Genomic DNA, 17,569 nt, shown 5'->3' on the forward strand with positions numbered 1-17,569 from the left:
CTCGGGAGGGGTCTGAGCTTGTGGTCTCGTGACTGAGTACAATGGACTGGCGCAAATATTTGGTCTAATCGGAGGTTATTAATGCCAAATTCTGTTGTAGAGAGGTTCTTGCATACTGTATCCCTTTGCAAATGTGATATTGATCTGGAGCGCTCTTGTGTTTTTCTCTCTCTCTCTAGGTTCTTCTGGATCGTTTAATCTGTCTGGCTCTGGGGACATGTTCATGGGAATGCAGGGGTTAAATGGGGATTCATACCCAGGGGCACAGGTTAGTAACACCGACACTATAAGATGTGAGGGAGGGGGTTGCAACCATCTCATAGGGGGAAAAGAGCTTCATAGCAACGGTTGGCCAATGGGAGAAATACAGGCTGGTCGGCCATTTTGAAAGCTTACCCATAATCCTCTGCCATTCGGAGCGCAAATAAAATGTCGGCCAAAGTCCGACCTGTGGCAGCCATTTTGCGATTAAGTAGCATGTGACTTTGTAATTTTTTAATGGTCTGGTTTAAAGTGGAGTTCTTCCTTCTCTTGTCCCACCTGGGAAAGTGAAGCAGGCAAGCCTGGTCAAGCTGCTAAACACGCTGGGTTTGGGGAAAGAGTAAACCAGGTGCTCTCGATGAGATGGGCGCTCAGTGGTGCTGATCTACGCCTGTAATCGAGCACTGCGATTTGTCTTGAAGGAGGCGGAGGGGAGGAATCGGTCACTGTGTCCAGTGACCTCTGACCCTTTTCCAGGACAGGAAGTGTGCATGCACAGTGGGAATTCAGGAGCAACTTCTCACCATGCTCTGGGTCGAGAATGGAGAACGCGGCTACCACATGGAGTAGTTGAGGCGATTAGCACAGATGCATTTCAGGAGAAGCTACGTAAGCACATGAGGGAAAAGAATAGGTGGTTATGTGGATGGGGTGAGATGACCATTAATGGAAGGAGGCGCGAGTGGAGCACAAACACTGGCAGGGACCTGTTGGGCTGAATGTCCTGTGTCTGGGCTGCACATTCTGTGTAGTGAGGCCAGATTTAGGACCTGCCCTGATGCCTGCATGTGGATAGCTTGCCAGTCTGCAAACTTGCATATACTTACCACTCTCTCGCTCTTTCTCTCTCTCTCTCTCTCTCCTTTTCTCTCTCCTCTCTCTCGCCTATGAAAAGACGCAATGTCTTTGCAAAGCTGCTGGGGTATCGGGCTCTGGTAAAAGGCTTAAATCTTGCTTTGCAGGTCGAATCACTTCGTCACTCTCTCAACCAGACCGGGGGCTACGGAGAAGGACTGGGTGTGAATCAGATGTACAGTCCACGGGATGTGAGGGTAGGTGTATCATCGCTCTGGCCCATGTAGGGTGCTTAATCGGGGGGAGGGTGCAGGATGACTGCACTATATAAATCTACCAGGATCTTGAAGTGGGCTGTCCTTTTAACCTCCCTAAATATTAATGCACTCGCAGCGGCACATTAATCCACACACGGGTCTTTTAATATCTTGTCCACTACTCGTGGCCGGTCAACACCTGTGCCAGTCCATCCCTGACCAACAAGTGCTAGCATATCTCCCGTGACATCGCTGGTTCGGAATCGGAGTGGTGATTTTTTTTTTAGAGCAACCTGGGTGTCCTTCAATGCATGACAGGAGAAGTGTTACAGGAAGTAATTGCAACACTTCGAGGAAGTGCATCCTTTTTGCTAGTCTTTTAATATAATACTAGTGCGTCTCTCTTGGTTTTGCTTGCCGCAAATTGCAGAATAAGCTCCGTGTCTTGGGGGTTGATCTGGTTGAGGTGTTTGAAATGTTCGAGGGATTCGATTGGGTAGCTAAGGATAAACTATTTCCTCTGGTGAGGAGGTCCAGAACAAGGGGGTATCACCTAGAATATAAGAACATAAAAATTAGGAACAGGGGTAGGCCATTCTGCCCCTCGAGCCAGCTCTGCCATTCAATAAGATCATGGCTGATCTTCTACCTCAACTCCATTCTCCTGCCCAATCCTCATAGCCATTGATTCCCTTAATATCCAAAAATCTATCAATCTCTGTATGGAATATGCTCAATGACTGAGCCTCCACAAACCTTACATTTGCGGTTTTCCAATCCGCTGGGAATGCCCCAGACTCCAAATAATTTTGGGAGATTACAACCAATGCAACTGCTATTTCTGCAGCCACTTCTCTCGAGCCCCTAGGATGCAGGCCATCAGGTCCAGGGGACTTGTCTGCCTTTAGTCCCATTATTTTATCGAGTACTACTTCATTAGTGATAGTGATTGTATTAAGTTCCTCCCTACTATAGCCCCTTGATTGTCCACTATTGGGATGTTTTTAGTGTCTTCTACCGTGAAGACCGATACAAAATATTTGTTCAATGTCTCTGCCATTTCCCGATTCCCCATTATTAATTCCCCAGACTCATCCTCCAGGGGAGCAACATTTACTTTAGCCACTCTTTTCCTTTTTATGTACCTGTAGAAACTCTTACTATTTGTTTTTATATTTCATGCTTGTTTACTTTCATAATCTATCTTCCCTCTATTTTTTTAGTCATTCTTTGCTGGCTTTTAAGAATTTCCCAATCCTCTGGCCTCCCACTAGTCTTGGCCAGATTATATGCCCTTGTTTTTAATTTGATACCATGCCTTATTTCCTTATTTAGCCACGGATGGTTATCCCTTCTCTTACAGTCTTTCCTTCTCGTTGGGATAGAAACATAGAAAATAGATGCAGGAGTAGGCCATTCGGCCCTTCGAGCCGGCATCACCATTCAATAAGATCATGGCTGATCATTCCCTCAGTACCCCTTTCCTGCTTTCTCTCCATACCCCTTGATTCCTTTAGCCATAAGGGCCACATCTAACTCCCTCTTGAATATATCCAATGAACTGGCATCAACAACTCTCTACGGTAGGGAATTCCACAGAAGTTTCTCTTCATCTCGGTCCTAAATGGCCTACCCCTTATCCTTAGACTGTGTCCCCTGGTTCTGGACTTCCCCAATATCGGGAACCTTCTTCCTGCATCTAACCTGTCCAGTCCCGTCAGAATTTTATATGTTTCTATGAGACCCCCTCTCATCCTTCTAAACTCCAATAAATACAGGCCCAGTCGATCCAGTCTCTCCTCATATGTCAGTCCTGCATCCCGGGAATCAGTCTGCTGAACCTTCGCTGCACTCCCTCAAAAGCAAGAACGTCCTTCCTCAGATTAGGAGACCAAAACTGAACACAATATTCCAGGTGAAGCCTCACCAAGGCCCTGTACAACTGCAGTAAGACCTCCCTGCTCCTATACTCAAATCCCCCAGCTATGAAGGCCAACATACCATTTGCCGCCTTCACCGCCTGCTGTACCTGCATGCCAGCTTTCAATGACTGATGTACCATGACACCCAGGTCTAATCTGCCACCATTCAGATAATATTCTGCCTTCCTGTTTTTGCCCCCAAAGTGGATAACCTCACATTTATCCACATTATACTGCATCTATTTGTATTGCGAGTCATGAAATATCATCTTAACTCTCTGCCATTGCTCATCAAGGGAATAAAGGATTATGCGGAGCGGGTGGGGAAGTGGAGCTGAGTCCACAATCGGATCAGCCATGATCTTATTAAATGGTGGAGCAGGCTCAAGGGGCCAGGTGGCCTGCTCCTGCTCCTATTTCTTATGTTCTTATGAGTGAAGAAGTTTCTCCTCATCTCAGTCCTAAATGGCTGATCCCTTAATCTGAGACTGTGGACCCCCCCCCCCACCCTGCGGTTCTAGACTCCCCAGTCAGGGGAATCATCCACCCTGTCAAGCCTTGTCAGAATGTTTTATATTTCAATGAGATCACCTCTCATTCTTCTAAACTCTAGGGAATATAGGCCTAGTCTGCTCGATTTAAAATTAGAGTTAGGCTGTTCAGGGGTAGTGGAAATCTGGCACTCTCACACCGTCCCTCTTTCCCCCCCCCCCCCCTCCCCCAAAAAAAAATAGCTGTGGATGCTGGAGGGAGTCGATTCAAAATTTAAAAACCGCGATTGATAACTTTTTGTTGGGTGAGGGGATCAAGGGATGTCGAGCAAAGACAAGTTAATGGAGTTGAGGTACAGATCAGCCTTGATAAATGGAATGGTGGACCAGGCTGGAGGGGCTGAATAGCCTCCTCCCGATTCTAACGTTACTCTGTTCCCTCGTCAGTCTTGACTTCTTGCTCTTGCTCCAGAAGTATTCTCTTGCGGTTCCGTGTCCATTGCTGTCTCTCTGGAGTTTTGATTCGATCTCCCCTTGTTTCTCATTAGCCCGTTGTCTTTTCTGTCTTTCTACTGCTTCGCCGCCTAACAGGTTGGGGCTGGGGTGGGGGGGGAGGCGGCTGGAGAAAGATGTGTCTTCCTGTCCTCTTCCTCTTGCCCTCCCTATTCACTTCCCTCACCCTTTGCACCCCTGGGATTGCAGTCTGTATCGCTTGCTGCCGCCCTGTTCTTTGCCCTGTCTCTCTGGGTCCTTGTCTCCTTTCTCTGAATTCTGCCGATCTTGATTTTTTTTTTGGCGGCAGTGCCCTTCGGCCAAAGTTCTTGAGGCCTCTGCGTGCTTGAGGCCTTGCGCCACCTTGCTTGGCTTCTTGGCCCACCCCCGCATTCTTCATCAGTGCGTCCCTGGGATAGATGTTCATCTTGCGGCACTGGGCAAGCTGGTGGTCTGCATCAGTCGCCCGTTATCGAAATTTGCCCCCGTTTACATTTCCATTGGGGCTCCACAAGTGGTCACGGGACGGTGGGTCTGGATATAGTGCAGTCTCGGGGAAGCTTGCGAGGGGTGTGGGGGGCGTGGGGGCAACTGATCAAGGCATCTCAGGAACGAAAGAAAGAAAGACTTGCATTCATATAGCACCTTTCACAACCACCAGACATCTCAAAGCACCTTACGGCCAATTAAGTACTTTTTGGAGTGTAGTCACTGTTGTAAGGTTGGGCCTCTACTCATTGGAATTCAGAAGAATGAGAGGTGATCTTATCGAAACGTATAAGATTATGAGGGGGCTTGACAAGGTGGATGCAGAGAGGATGTTTCCACTGATGGGGGAGACTAGAACGAGAAGATGTGATCTTAGAATAAGGGGCCACCCATTTAAAACAGAGATGAGGAGAAATTTCTTCTGTTCGCTGCCTCAGAGAGCTGTGGAAGCTGGGACATTGAATAAATTTAAGATAGAAATAGACAGATTCTTAAACAATAAGGGGATAAAGGGGTTATGGGGAGCGGGCAGGGAAGTGGAGCTGAGTACATGATCAGATCAGCCATGATATTGAATGGCGGAGCAGGCTCGAGGGACCGTATGGCCTACTCCTGCTCCTAATTCTAATGTTCTTAATGTGGCAGCCAACTTGGGCACAGCAAGCTCCCACAAACAGCAATGTGATAACCAGGTAAACTGTGTTTTGTTATGTTGATTGAGGGATAAATATTGACCCCAGGACATCAGGGATAACTCCCCTGCTCTTCTTCAAAATAGTGCCATGGTATCTTTTACATCTACCGAAGAGAGCAGACGGAGCCTCGGTTTAATGTCTCAACTGAAAGACGGCACCTCCAACAGTACAGCACTGCACTGGGAGTGCCAGCTTAGATTGTTGTGTTGGAAGTCTCTAGAGTGGGACTTGAACCCACAACCTTCTGACTCAGAGGCGAGGGTGCTACCCACTGAGCCACGGCTGACACTTGGCATGAATGCACGTCGGAGGCACAGCAGCGCCACCTTTTGTTTGGAGGTTTGAAAGATACCTCCGGGCTCATTCCCAAGGCGCTGGGCAGCCAATGAAATAGTCTGCAAGTGTGTCGTTGCTGTTGCAGCCTGGGAAAGGTGGCGGCCATTTTGCGCAGAGCAAGATCCCACAGAGAGCAATACGATGGGTGAGCGGATGACCATAGGGACAGCCAATGTCGGTCTTGCTGCAGTAAACTAGGGTCAAAAACCAAAGACGCACAGTAACAGAGGGGACTTTAAAGTCGCCTTATTCAAGCAGGGAGCGATGATTGCAGGCCGGTGGTCATTTTATCAGCAGCTTGTGCGAGCGTTTGCTGCAGGAAAACGAAGGCAGTTAAATGGAGCGTGGATGATGGAGGCTACAGTGTCAGTAGCTTCTCCAATCGGGGGAGATGGAGGTGGTGGGTGCACAACGCACAGATTTTTCTGTACATATTTTTTTCAAAGCTTTAATAGTCCAGAATCTGCAGTTAATTGAAATGAAGAATCGGAAGGTACGAGAAATCTATTTCCACTGGTTGGTGAGTCTGGAACCAGAGGCCGTAAATTTGAGATCCTCACTGAATTTAAGATCCGCAGCATAACTAAAACCGCCTATTTCCACCTCCGTAACACCGCCCGTCTCCACCCCTGCCTCAGCTCGTCTGCTGCTGGAACCATCATCCATGCCTTATTGACTCTAGACTTGACTACTCCAACACGCTCATGGCTGGCCTCCCACATTCTACCCTACATAAACTAGAGATCATCCAAAACTCAGCAGCCCCTGTCCTAACTCGCACCAAGTCCCGCTCACCTCCTGTGCTCGCCGACTCACATTGGCTCCCGGTTAAGCAACGACTCGATTTCAAATTTCTCATCCTTAGTTTCAAATCCGTCCATGGCCTCGCCCCCTCCCCATCTCTGTAATCTGCTTCAGACTCGCAACCCTCTCGAGATGTCTGCACTCCTCAAATTCTGGCCCCTTAAGCATCCCTGATTATAATCGCTCCACCATCGGTGGCCGTGACTTCAGCTGCTTAGGCCCCAAGCTCTGGAACTCCCTGCCTAAACCTCTCCACCTCTCTTTCCTCCTTTTAAGATGCTCCTTAAAACCCACCTCTATGACCAAGCGGTCATCTCCCCTAATTTCTTGTTGTGTAGCCCGGTGTAAAATCTTTGTCTTATAAAGCTTCTGTGAAGCACCGTGGGATGTTTTACTACTTTAAAAGTGCCGTATAAATCCAAGTTGTGGTTTTAAAAACAGGAGCATTTTGGAGAATATTTCCCCCTCTGTGATGGGTTGTTGGGAAGTCCCACATCTAACCAGAAACAATGAATGAAGCTGAATCTGTAATAGATTGCAAAAGAGAAGTGGATAACATTTGGGCACGCAAGAATCTGAGCGAGCGGGGGAATGAGATCAATTGATTAGCTCCTTCAGCGTGTCGGCACCAGCACAGTGGGCCGTGTGGCCTCCTTCGGCGCTGTTCAGTTGTACGATTCGATAAGAAAATGAAGAACTGCGAGGAATAGTGCCTCTTTACCCCCAAGTGATAGGCTGAGGACATCTCTGCTTTTAGCTGGGCTGATGGAATGAGTGGCAGTCTGGGGTTATTGGGATTAGATTGACACAGATGCGGGAAGAGGGAGACTACACTCATACATACAGACGCACGCGCGCTCTCCGGCTCTCGTACGCACGCGCTCTCCGGCTCTCGTACGCACGCGCGCTCTCCGGCTCTCGTACGCACGCGCGCTCTCCGGCTCTCGTACGCACGCGCTCTCTCCGGCTCTCGTACGCACGCGCTCTCCGGCTCTCGTACGCACACACGCACACACACACACACACACACACTTGCGCAGGCACACACAGTTCTTGTCTGTGTAGATCAAACTTGATTGATGAGACTGAATTATTTGGCATTGGAATGTGTTTGCACTTCACGATTTAGAGAAAAACCACTTGTCCCCTCAATCAGTTGGTTATCTGAAGTGTCACCTGTGGAGTCGGGCTGTCTTGGGTTTGCACAAGAAGCCCAACTCTTTCAATGTTTGAGATATTGGCATTTTCTTCATTCACAAATAAGATGGAAATCAACCAGAGCTGAGTCAACTGTGGCTCAGTGGGCAGCACTCTCCCCTCAGAAGGTCATGGGTTCAAGTCGCACTCCAGGGACCTGAGCACTAAATCCAGGCTAACGCTCCAATGCAGCGCTGACGTTTTTTGGATGAGAGGTGAAACCGAGGCCCTGGCTGCCTTCTCGGGCGGATGTAAAAGATCCCATAGCATTATTTAGGAAAAAGGGGGAGCTCTCCCCGGTTTATGATTAACATCATTATAAAAGCAGATTATATGGGTGATTATCACATTGCTGTGTGTGGGAGTTTGCTGTGTGCAAAATGAGTGTTGAGTTTCCCAGATTTCAACAGTGACCACACTTCCAAAGCAGTTCATTGGCTGTAAAGCGATTTGAGATGTTCCAAGGTCGTGGAAGGCGCTACATAAATGCGAGGTGTTCCATCCTTTGAAGTTCAGAATCATAGAAACTAGGTGCAGGAGCAGGCCATTTGGCCCTTCGAGCCTGCACCACCATTCAATATGATCATGGCTGATCATTCAACCTCAGTACCCCACCCCAGCCTTCTCTCCATACCCCCTGATCCCTTTAGACATAAGGGCCACATCTAACTCCCTTTTAAATATGTCCAACGAACTGGCCTCAACAACTTTCTGTGGTAGAAAATTCCACAGGTTCACAATTCTCTGAGTGAAGAAGTATCTCCTCATCTCGGTCCTTTTTGACTTACCTCTTATCCTTAGTCTGTGTCCCCTGGTTCTGGACTTCCCCAACATCGGGAACATTCTTCCCGCATCTAACCTGTCCGGTCCCAACAGAATTTTACACGTTTCTATGAGATCCCCTCTCATTCTTCTAAATTCCAGTGAGTATAAGCCTAGCCGATACAGTCTTTCCTCATGTGTCAGTCCTGCCATCCCAGGAATCAATCTGGTGAATCTTCGCTGCATTCCCTCAATAACAAGAATGTCCTTCCTCAGATTAGCAGACCAAAACTGCACACAATATTCAAGGTGAGGCCTCACCAAGGTCCTGTACAGCTGCAGCAAGACCTCCCTGCTCCTATACTCAAATCTCCTCGCTATGAAGGCCAACATGCCATTGCTTTCTTTACTGCCTGCTGTACGTGCATGCCAACTTTCAATGACTGATGTACCATGACACCCAGGTCTCGTTGCAACTCCCCTTTTACTAATCTGTCACCATTCAGATAATAATTTGCCTTCCTATTTTTGCCACCAAAGTGGATAACCTCACATTTATCCACATTATACTGCATCTGCCATGCATTTGCCCACTCACCTAACCTGTCCAAGTCCCCCTGCAGCCTCTGAGCATCCTCCTTACAGCTCACACTGCCACCCAGCTTAGTGTCATCTGCACACTTGGAGACATTACATTCAATTCCTTCGTCTAAATCATTAATGTATATTGTAAATAGCTGAGGTCCCAGCAGTGAACCCTGCAGCACCCCACTAGTCACTGCTTGCTATTCTGAAAAGGACCTGTTTATTCCCACCCTTTGCTTCCTGTCTGCCAAGAATTTCTCTATCCACGTCAATACATTACCCTCAATACCATGTGCCTTAATTTTGCACACTAATCTCTTGTGTGGGACCTTGTCAAAAGCCTTTTGAAAGTCCAAATACACCACATCTACTGGTTCTCCCTTATCCACTCTACTAGTTACATCCTCAAAAAACTCTAGAAGATTTACTCTGCTTCCTCTCCACAGATGCTGCCTGATTTACTGAGATTTCCAGCATCTTCTGTATTTATTCCAAGCAATGCCGCCTGGATTGGGGCAGGGCGCAGTTAGATATGTGAAGAGAAAAAGATTAGTGAAGACTAATGTGGGTCCCTTGCAGTCGGAATCAGGTGAATTCATAACGGGAAACAAGGAAATGGCAGACCAACTGAACAAATACTTTGGTTCTGCCTTCACTAAGGAAGACACAAATAACCTCCCAAAAATGCTAGGGGACCGAGGGTCTAGCGAGAAGGGAGAACTGAGGGAAGTATGATTTCCCTTTCATAAGTCCCTGCTGAATTGGACTGATCCTGTCACTGCTTTCCAAATGCGCTGCTTTTGCATCTTTAATAATTGACTCCAGCATTTTCCCCACCACCGATGTCAGGCTAACCAGTCTATAATTCCCTGTTTTCTCTCTCCCTCCTTTTTTATAAAGTGGGGTTACATTCAATCCATAGGATCTGATCCAGAGTCTATAGAATGTTGGAAAATGTCCACCAATGCATCCACTATTTCTAGGGCCACTTCCTTAAGTACTCTGGGATGCAGACTATCAGGCCCTGGGGATTTATCGGCCTTCAGTCCCTTCAATTTCCCTAACACCATTTCCTGACCAATAAGGATTTCCCTCAGTTCTCCCTTCTCGCTAGACCCTCGGTCCCCTAGCATTTTCGGGAGGTTATTCATGTCTTCCTTAGTGAAGACAGAACCAAAGTATTTTTTCAATTGGTCTGCCATTTCCTTGTTCCCCGTTATGAATTCACCTGATTCTGACTGCAAGGGACCTACATTAGTCTTCACTAATCTTTTTCTCTTCACATATCTAACTGCGCCCTGCCCCAATCCAGGTGGCATTGCTTGGAATAAATACAGAAGATGCTGGAAATCTCAGTGAATCAGGCAGCATCTGTGGAGAGGGAGCAGAGTTAACGTTTCTGGTCGATGAACCTTCGTCAGAACTGGAGTGTGTTCGGAAAGACCAGATTCTGAACAAGCACTGAAAGGGGGAGGGGAAGAAAGAACAAAAGGGAAGGTGATAGGGTGGAAGGCAGGAGAGATTAGAGAGACAAAAGGGATGATGGGCCTAATTCAAATGGTAATGCCAGGAGTTAGAAAAACATTAGTCAAGATCGGATGTGAATGGTGGGATTATGACTAGCTGCCATTAGAGACAAGGAGAAAAAAAGAAACAGGCTCTGGGGGGGTCGGCGGGGGGGGGCCCAAAGATTGGCAGCGGTTCCACTTTGAAATTGTTGAACTCGATGGTGAATCCAGAAGGCTGTAAAGTACTGAAATGAAAGATGAGGTGCTGTTCCTCGAGCTTGCGTTGAGCTTCATTGGTACAATGTAGGAGACCGAGTACAGGGTGGACTTTGTTTTAATTAAAATTCCTCAATTCTTAACCTCTCTCTTCCTTCCCCCCACCCCTCCAGGCTAATGGAGGCTGGCAAGATGCAGCCACCCCGTCTTCTGTCACATCGCCAACAGAAGGACCGGGAAGCGTACACTCCGAGACCTCCAACTGATCTCCCAGCAACACAACCATTCCCGGGTCTAATGGGCTTTCTCCAGCGTTGACCAAGAAGAAAGAAGGAAAAAAAGGAAAAGAGACGAGGATATAAAAAAAAATGGGGGGTGATGTTGATACTAACCAATCACCTTATGTTTTACTGTAAAACCTTTGACTTCAGTGTGACGATGAAAGGGGAAAAGGCTGCTATTTCATACAAAAGGCAACATGTCACAAACTCCAGTGCGAGGCTTTGAGATGCGCTGTCTCCATGGTAACGGGGCCTGTTCATGCCGGCCGGCTGCGCCACGGCACGTTCTGGCCAGGATTCGGCCACTTCCAATATCGGAAAGGCGAGTTGGCCGAGTGCCACCCTCGCAGCAGGTTCTAGGGATGTCGTGTACAGGGCGGGGGAGAGCTGGAGCTGGAGCAGTCCAGCGCTGGCCAGTTGCCATAGTACCGGCCGGTGATGTGGCCGGAGTGAAGGTGTGGGGTCTCAGGAGGCCGGCAGAGAGGGACAGGGTTGTTGGGTATCCTCGGGAGACATTGGGTGTTTACGGGCGCAAGTGTGCTTACTTTATTCTCCCTAAATCTTCACAGTTTTAGTGATCCGGTTTTGCAGGGATATTGTGTTTCAACAGTAGTTTGGGGGGACGCGGGTGGTGGGGGCATTCTTAATCCAATTAGGACGGACCAGTGCAGACAAAAGGCAATCTGGACAGTGGTTCATCTGATGAATGAATTGTTCCTCTCATTGGAAATATAAGACTGTTGAAATTAACATTTAAGCATTAAGATAAGTTTGCGCCAGGATTTGGATAAGGGACATCTGTCTGTCCATTTCTCTAAATCTTGCATTCTCTCTCTCTCTCTCTCTCTCTCTCTCATTTCTCTCTCTCACTCTCTTTTTCTTTTTCTCCTCACTTGCTTTCTTTTTCCATTTTTTTTTCTCGTTTTCTTTTTTCTCTCCTTTCTTTTTCTTCTCTCCCTCTTTTTTCTTTTTCTCTCTTTCGCACTCTTTTTCTTTCTCTCTTGCTTTTCTTCTCTCTTTTTCTCTCGCTTTCTTCTTTCTTTTCCTCTATTTTTCTCTCCCTCTTTTTTTTTCTTTCTCTCTCTTTCTTTCTCTTTATTTTCTCTGGCTTTCTTCTCTTTCTTTCTTCTTTTTCTCTTTCGTTTCATGCGCTTTGTCCTTCTCTCTCTCTCTCGCTTTATCTCTTATTTTTCCTTCTCTTTTCCCCTGCCTTCCTCTCTCATGTCCTCCTTCCAGTCTGTCTCCCACTTTTTTGTATTTGAGCAACTTGCCCTATAAGACTGGATATAGTTGCTGCGTTTGCGAGCTGTGTAAAGGCCACAGGCAGCGCTTGGGATGTCCCAGAGTGAATCTTCATAAAATAAGAGCCTCCTGCACCATGGGTTCATTTGGGAACTATTTTGTTTTAAGTTGAGGGTAGCCTGTGTAACATTTATTTTTGAAACCTTTTTATATCTTTTTTTTTTAAAAAACAAACAAACCTAGCACCATCTTGCGAGTGTGTTTGAAGGTGATGGGATTGCAAATCTCTGTGTACCGTTGAGGGTTTTTTTTTCGTGGTGTGTGGGGTAAATCTGTGTGGCCTGTTGATTGAGAACCTTGACCTTTGCCCGCGGCCCAGAATGACTGGTTGGAAAATAATCAATCTATCTATCTATCTCTCTCTCTCTCGTAGCTGGCAAAGCCCTCAGTAAAATGAGGTTAGAGAATCCTGGCTCGGTTCCTCCCCCCCCCACCCCCCGCCAAAAAAAGCACAAAACTGCCCAGCCTCTGGACGAATGGCCTCGTCGGCCTCACACGGAGAGGCTGCAATCGTGGCCCACGTTGGTAATCTGCATAGGACTGTCGCTGGAACAGTCATTCTCATGTTTTGCGGCCTCCCAGGACAATTGCCGGGGCTCCCACCCCCCAGCTGTTGACATCTTGAGGTGGCCTCCTCGGGTTACTTTTCGAGGGGGGCGCATGGCGGAGAGGTCACGACGGAGAGACTGGTGATTGCTGGATCCTACAAGGCCAGAGTGTAGGGTTACCAACCCTCCAGGCTTGTCCTGGAGTCCGCTGGCCTTGAGGATCGATCCCCTCGACGCGGCCAGCATCAGCTCTGGAGAAAAATTATTGGGGCCATTTCATTAGAAGACATGTAGGTTTACTTCCATTTACTTGGAACGTTTTTAGTTTTAGTTGTACGAATGTTAGATGATGGGTGGGGGGGGGAGGGGAGGAAAGGCTGTTTGACTGACAGTCGAGCATCAGCCAATGGGGTAACGGAGTCTGTCCACACTGCCTTCGATGTTGGAAGGTAGTGGGTGCACCGTGACGATGGACATGCCAGTCGACCAATGGCGGGGAGCGTAGAGCGCGGGCTGTTCGGAGGCCGCTTGGTGACGCCTCCGGGAATAGGCGCCAACCGAGAGTTGGCCAATTTGTAGCGAGGGCGCCAGGTTGGCACAGCGGGGAGCGGTGCCACCACTAGCCAAGGTCACGGGTGGGTGAGGCAATCAGTCTGGCTCCACTCTCGGAGCTAGGCCAACCGAGATTTCAGGGGGATAGCGTCTTGCAACATGACTGTCTCGTAGAACACAAGTCCTGAAGCCCATGAGAAATGTTCTTTTTTTTTCTCTCCACCCCCCTGATGGCAGGGCGGGTGATCAAAGCCAAGTGGTCGGATCGATGGTGATTTGTGACATTACCTCTCCATTTATTGCAGTACTGCTTTCAAACGACCCACGCAGTTGGTTGGGAGCCCAGGAAAAAAGGGTGATGTATATCCTCTTGAGCGCAGGCTGTTAAAAGGCATTAAATGCCAATAGTTTCTGATCTATCTATCTTTAAAAGCTTCAAAGCCACAAAGGAGGTGAATGTTTTGCATTTATATATGTTAAAAATAATAAATCGGCGGGAGAAGTGGGAAGCGTCTTTTATTTGCTGTTGTTTTTGGTTTGAGTTTTACGGTTTGTTGTCACACTGAAGACTGGGGTTTTACAGCGAGGTTTTTAACACTGCGTTTTAGGTGTGCCAACTCGCGAGGCACAGTGTATATACTGTAGAAAGAAGTATTTGTACATGACTAGCCAATCAAAAAAATAAATAAAACAGCTTTATTACCTCATGCAAGCTCATATAAACCAATAGAATTACTACACGTTCTACCAATCTAGACTGCTCACATACTACCTCTGACAACATTCACTCTAGAAAATCTTTTTTTGTTTTTTTTTTCTTCTTTTAAAGTGTTATTCGGGTCAGCACAAAATTGCAGTGTAATGATTTTTATTTGAAAGGCGCTCGGGGAAAAAGAATAATTTTGACAACAGTTTCCACACATTCTGCGATATGGTTGATTCCTTGTATATTTTTTTTTTAATAAGTGTAAATCGAAGACCAATTTTTAATTTTTGTGACCGGTTTTTAAATGTTACTTAAAGGGGCACTGTTGTCATGGACCTCTGGCCTTGAAGGGGATGTCAAAGTGTGTGACGAAGAGATCAATTTTAGTTTCTTTTGCTCTCTTCCGCGTCCGCTCCAAAGAAAAGCAAACATTGTTCATTGAGCATCATGTTCCAATTTTCTCTCTTTTTTTTTTTTTTCCCCCTTCAAAGATGTAATTCGGGCCGCGACCTTGAAACGTATTCAAAAAAAAATGTTCTCCGACAAGTAAGCCTCTTTGGTCCTTTCCCCGTTGCGGATGGCCCTTAACAGCGGGCCTCCGATGCCTATGTAGGTCAAGCTGTTCCTGGTGACAGTGGCCCCCTTTAATAGTGGACGGAGGGTGGTGAAGGGAAGGTGGGGGACACTGGGCCGGACTTTCGTCTTCGGCGCCTGGGGGCTTTGCGCGGCAATCACGTCCGTTGCTGATCTGGGCGCAGGCTGCCCTTGGCTTTTTACAGTCGATGGTATGGTGGGGGGGAAATGTGCCTAAAATAGAGCAGGGTGCTCCTGACGGCTGATGCACTGGGCGTTCAACAAAAAAAAAACGTGGCTTCGGATCTCCCTACCTCTTTTAGGGGGGTGGGGGGGGGGTGGTGGTGGGACTATGCAGTTAGCCAACAGTGGAGGTCTCGGTCCATGGGTTTGGTGGTCAGGTTAGGGTCTGAGTTGAATGTTCTCCTCACTGATGGCTGATGTGATCCCTTTTTTTAAAAAAAAGTCAATGTTCTCTCATCTGGTCAGATGGAGGGAAAATCTTGAGTGATTAGGATTGCGCGACTAGAAAGATGTCAGGAAGAGAGAAACGATAACACTTCCACCCCACCTCGGCTCTCTGCGTGTGTTGACAATTGCACAGTTTTGGGAAAGACTTGCTGATTTGAAGAGTCTTCCCTGTTTGGTAACCAAATTGAGCTACCATCTATGGGGAATATGGGCAAGAGCAGGAGCCTACAATGGGTGCAAAGTTATGTTGTTAGGGGAGACGACATGGGAGTAGACCAAATTGGGTGGCACTTTCCCAAGAGCCAGCAGGGGTTCAATGGGCTGAATGTCCTCCTGTGCTGCATCGTTCTACGATTCTGTATGACTTGTCATGCGGCCTGGTCTCTTCCCATTCTGGCACTCGGTGTAGCCGGTGCGGTCAAACGGACCCAGAAAGGATCCAATGGCCTGTAAAATTGAAATATTTTATACTGTAAATAACAGGAGTCAGGGGATTAACCAGGCAAACATTGGTGGGTGAGGGGGAGGGGGGGGGAGTTAGTTTGTCATTGTCGTTGGGCCGTTTTCATGTCAGATCCATTCTAGGAATAGCCTCACCGGGTTACCATGGCAGCGTCGTCCCTTTTACGTGAGATGTGAGCAGTTAAGCAACAAAATGGCGTCCCTTTCTTCCCACGGCCTTCACTTTTTAAAAAATGCTCACGACAACTAGGCCGCAGCTTTGGCATTTTCAAACCCTGCTTCGTGTTGGCCTTCAGTGACGACCGCTATGTCTTCCGGCCCATTGTTGCCATTCAGTTAGGTCGGGGATTTATTTGAGGAGGACCACTTCCTGTAAACTAATGTCTACTTCCTGTTGGCTGTAAACTCTCCACGTAGAGCCTCCGTTATGTTTAAGGCTGGGTTGTAAATTTGCGATGGCAAGTTTTTTTTTAAAGTAAAATGTTTGCAAATGAGTGCCCGCTGGCTGAAGCTCATCCCAGGAGATGTTAGGGCTGTAAGCAATGCAACAAATTACCCCCTCTCCCCAAATTCTTCGGCAATGCATCTCTACTCAAAGCCGAAAGAATGGCGGAGGGGGAAAGAAACAAAATGGCCCCTGCTCTGCCCCTTTGAGTGCAGCCTGCCCAGAAACTGAGCCGTAGCCATTGGCTGGCGCATTTATTTTGCTCCTTTCACGTCCCCGGGAGGCATGCTCACGTGTTCTTCGCAAGCCCAAGGATAGTGGGCCTACAGTGAGGTGCGGTGCGAGCTTTGCCCTGTGTGCATGAGACTGGTTGGGAGAAGGTGGGGGGAGAGGCAGGTTTGATAGTTGCCTCAATCACGGCCTGTGGCCGTTGCTGTCTTGGTTTGATTTGACACTCTTACTCCTTTGAGGTTTTTTTTTTAAATCGATTGTTTTTCCCCCTCCAGTTTTGATGTATTCTGTGTATGCTTTATAAATATGAATGTGCACATTTTTTTTTTTACACAAAGAAGGAAAAAATTGTTAGTAACAGAGAATGGGTTGTGGTTCTAGCTTAAGTGACTCTTAAATTGCTTTTCCTATTTCAAAATGGTCTAGAGAGACAGAGTGGCCCTTTTTGTGTTTTTGCAGATTGCGAGCGAGTCGTGAGCATGCTGTGGTCACAAAGCGCGTGTTGTCGTCCGTGTCTACCCCTGCCCTCCACCGCTCGTTCCCGCACCCACCCCGCCTCGCATCGGACAATACACCCTCAACATGTCCGTCAGTCCCGAACTGGTGGGGTTGGTGGCGAGGGAATGGATGGCGAGCAAAATCTGGCTCTACTTTTTTTTTTAAACTGGGCCTTTTGGTGATCTGTGTGGTGGCTTTTCAAAGTTATTTCGGGAAAGAAATCTGGAGGAGAATCCTGCGCGTGATTTAATTTGACAAAGCTGTTTGCCAAAAGTGTGCTTTTTTTTTAAAAAAAAGAAAAACAAATGTTTGAAATGCAGACTGCGGGGGGTGTTGATGGAACCAGAATCTGTCTCTCTAAGCGTTATGCTGCCATTCTGTGCTGCTAAGTAACCATAATTGCTTTTAATAAACTTTATTGTTCCATGCAATTTTTTTTTTTGTGTTTTGTTAAAACAGTTTTTTCATTTGTTTCAAAGGTTGAATTTACTTCCCAAGCCGAGAGATAAAGTCACTGTGCAATGAAACGTTTCGCCAAAATGTTCACCTCCAGATTGGAGTATCAAGGCACGGATGATTGTAAAGAACATTCAATTGACTTTCAGCATTGTTTCTCGTCGCCCCTCCCCCCTCTCCGCACTCTCCCCGTGTATCCCCTCTCCGCTCCCCCCTCTCCGCTCGCTCCACGTG

General features: G+C 47.4%; 1 protein-coding gene across 1 annotated transcript in view; it reads left to right on the plus strand.

Moving 5' to 3' along the window:
* LOC139230577 (pre-B-cell leukemia transcription factor 2-like) overlaps positions 1-17,310 on the plus strand; it is a 98,125-nt gene extending 80,815 nt beyond the window's left edge. Inside the window, exons 6-8 of the mRNA XM_070862401.1 lie at positions 180-268; positions 1,224-1,313; positions 10,984-17,310. Of these exons, the coding sequence (XP_070718502.1) occupies positions 180-268; positions 1,224-1,313; positions 10,984-11,076 (272 nt within the window). The 3' untranslated portion in view covers positions 11,077-17,310. The remainder of the gene's footprint in view (positions 1-179; positions 269-1,223; positions 1,314-10,983) is intronic.
* The last annotated feature ends 259 nt before the right edge of the window (positions 17,311-17,569 follow it).

The sequence above is a fragment of the Pristiophorus japonicus genome, chromosome 19, assembly GCF_044704955.1.
Source record: "Pristiophorus japonicus isolate sPriJap1 chromosome 19, sPriJap1.hap1, whole genome shotgun sequence".
Classification (NCBI taxonomy): Eukaryota; Metazoa; Chordata; class Chondrichthyes; family Pristiophoridae; genus Pristiophorus; species Pristiophorus japonicus.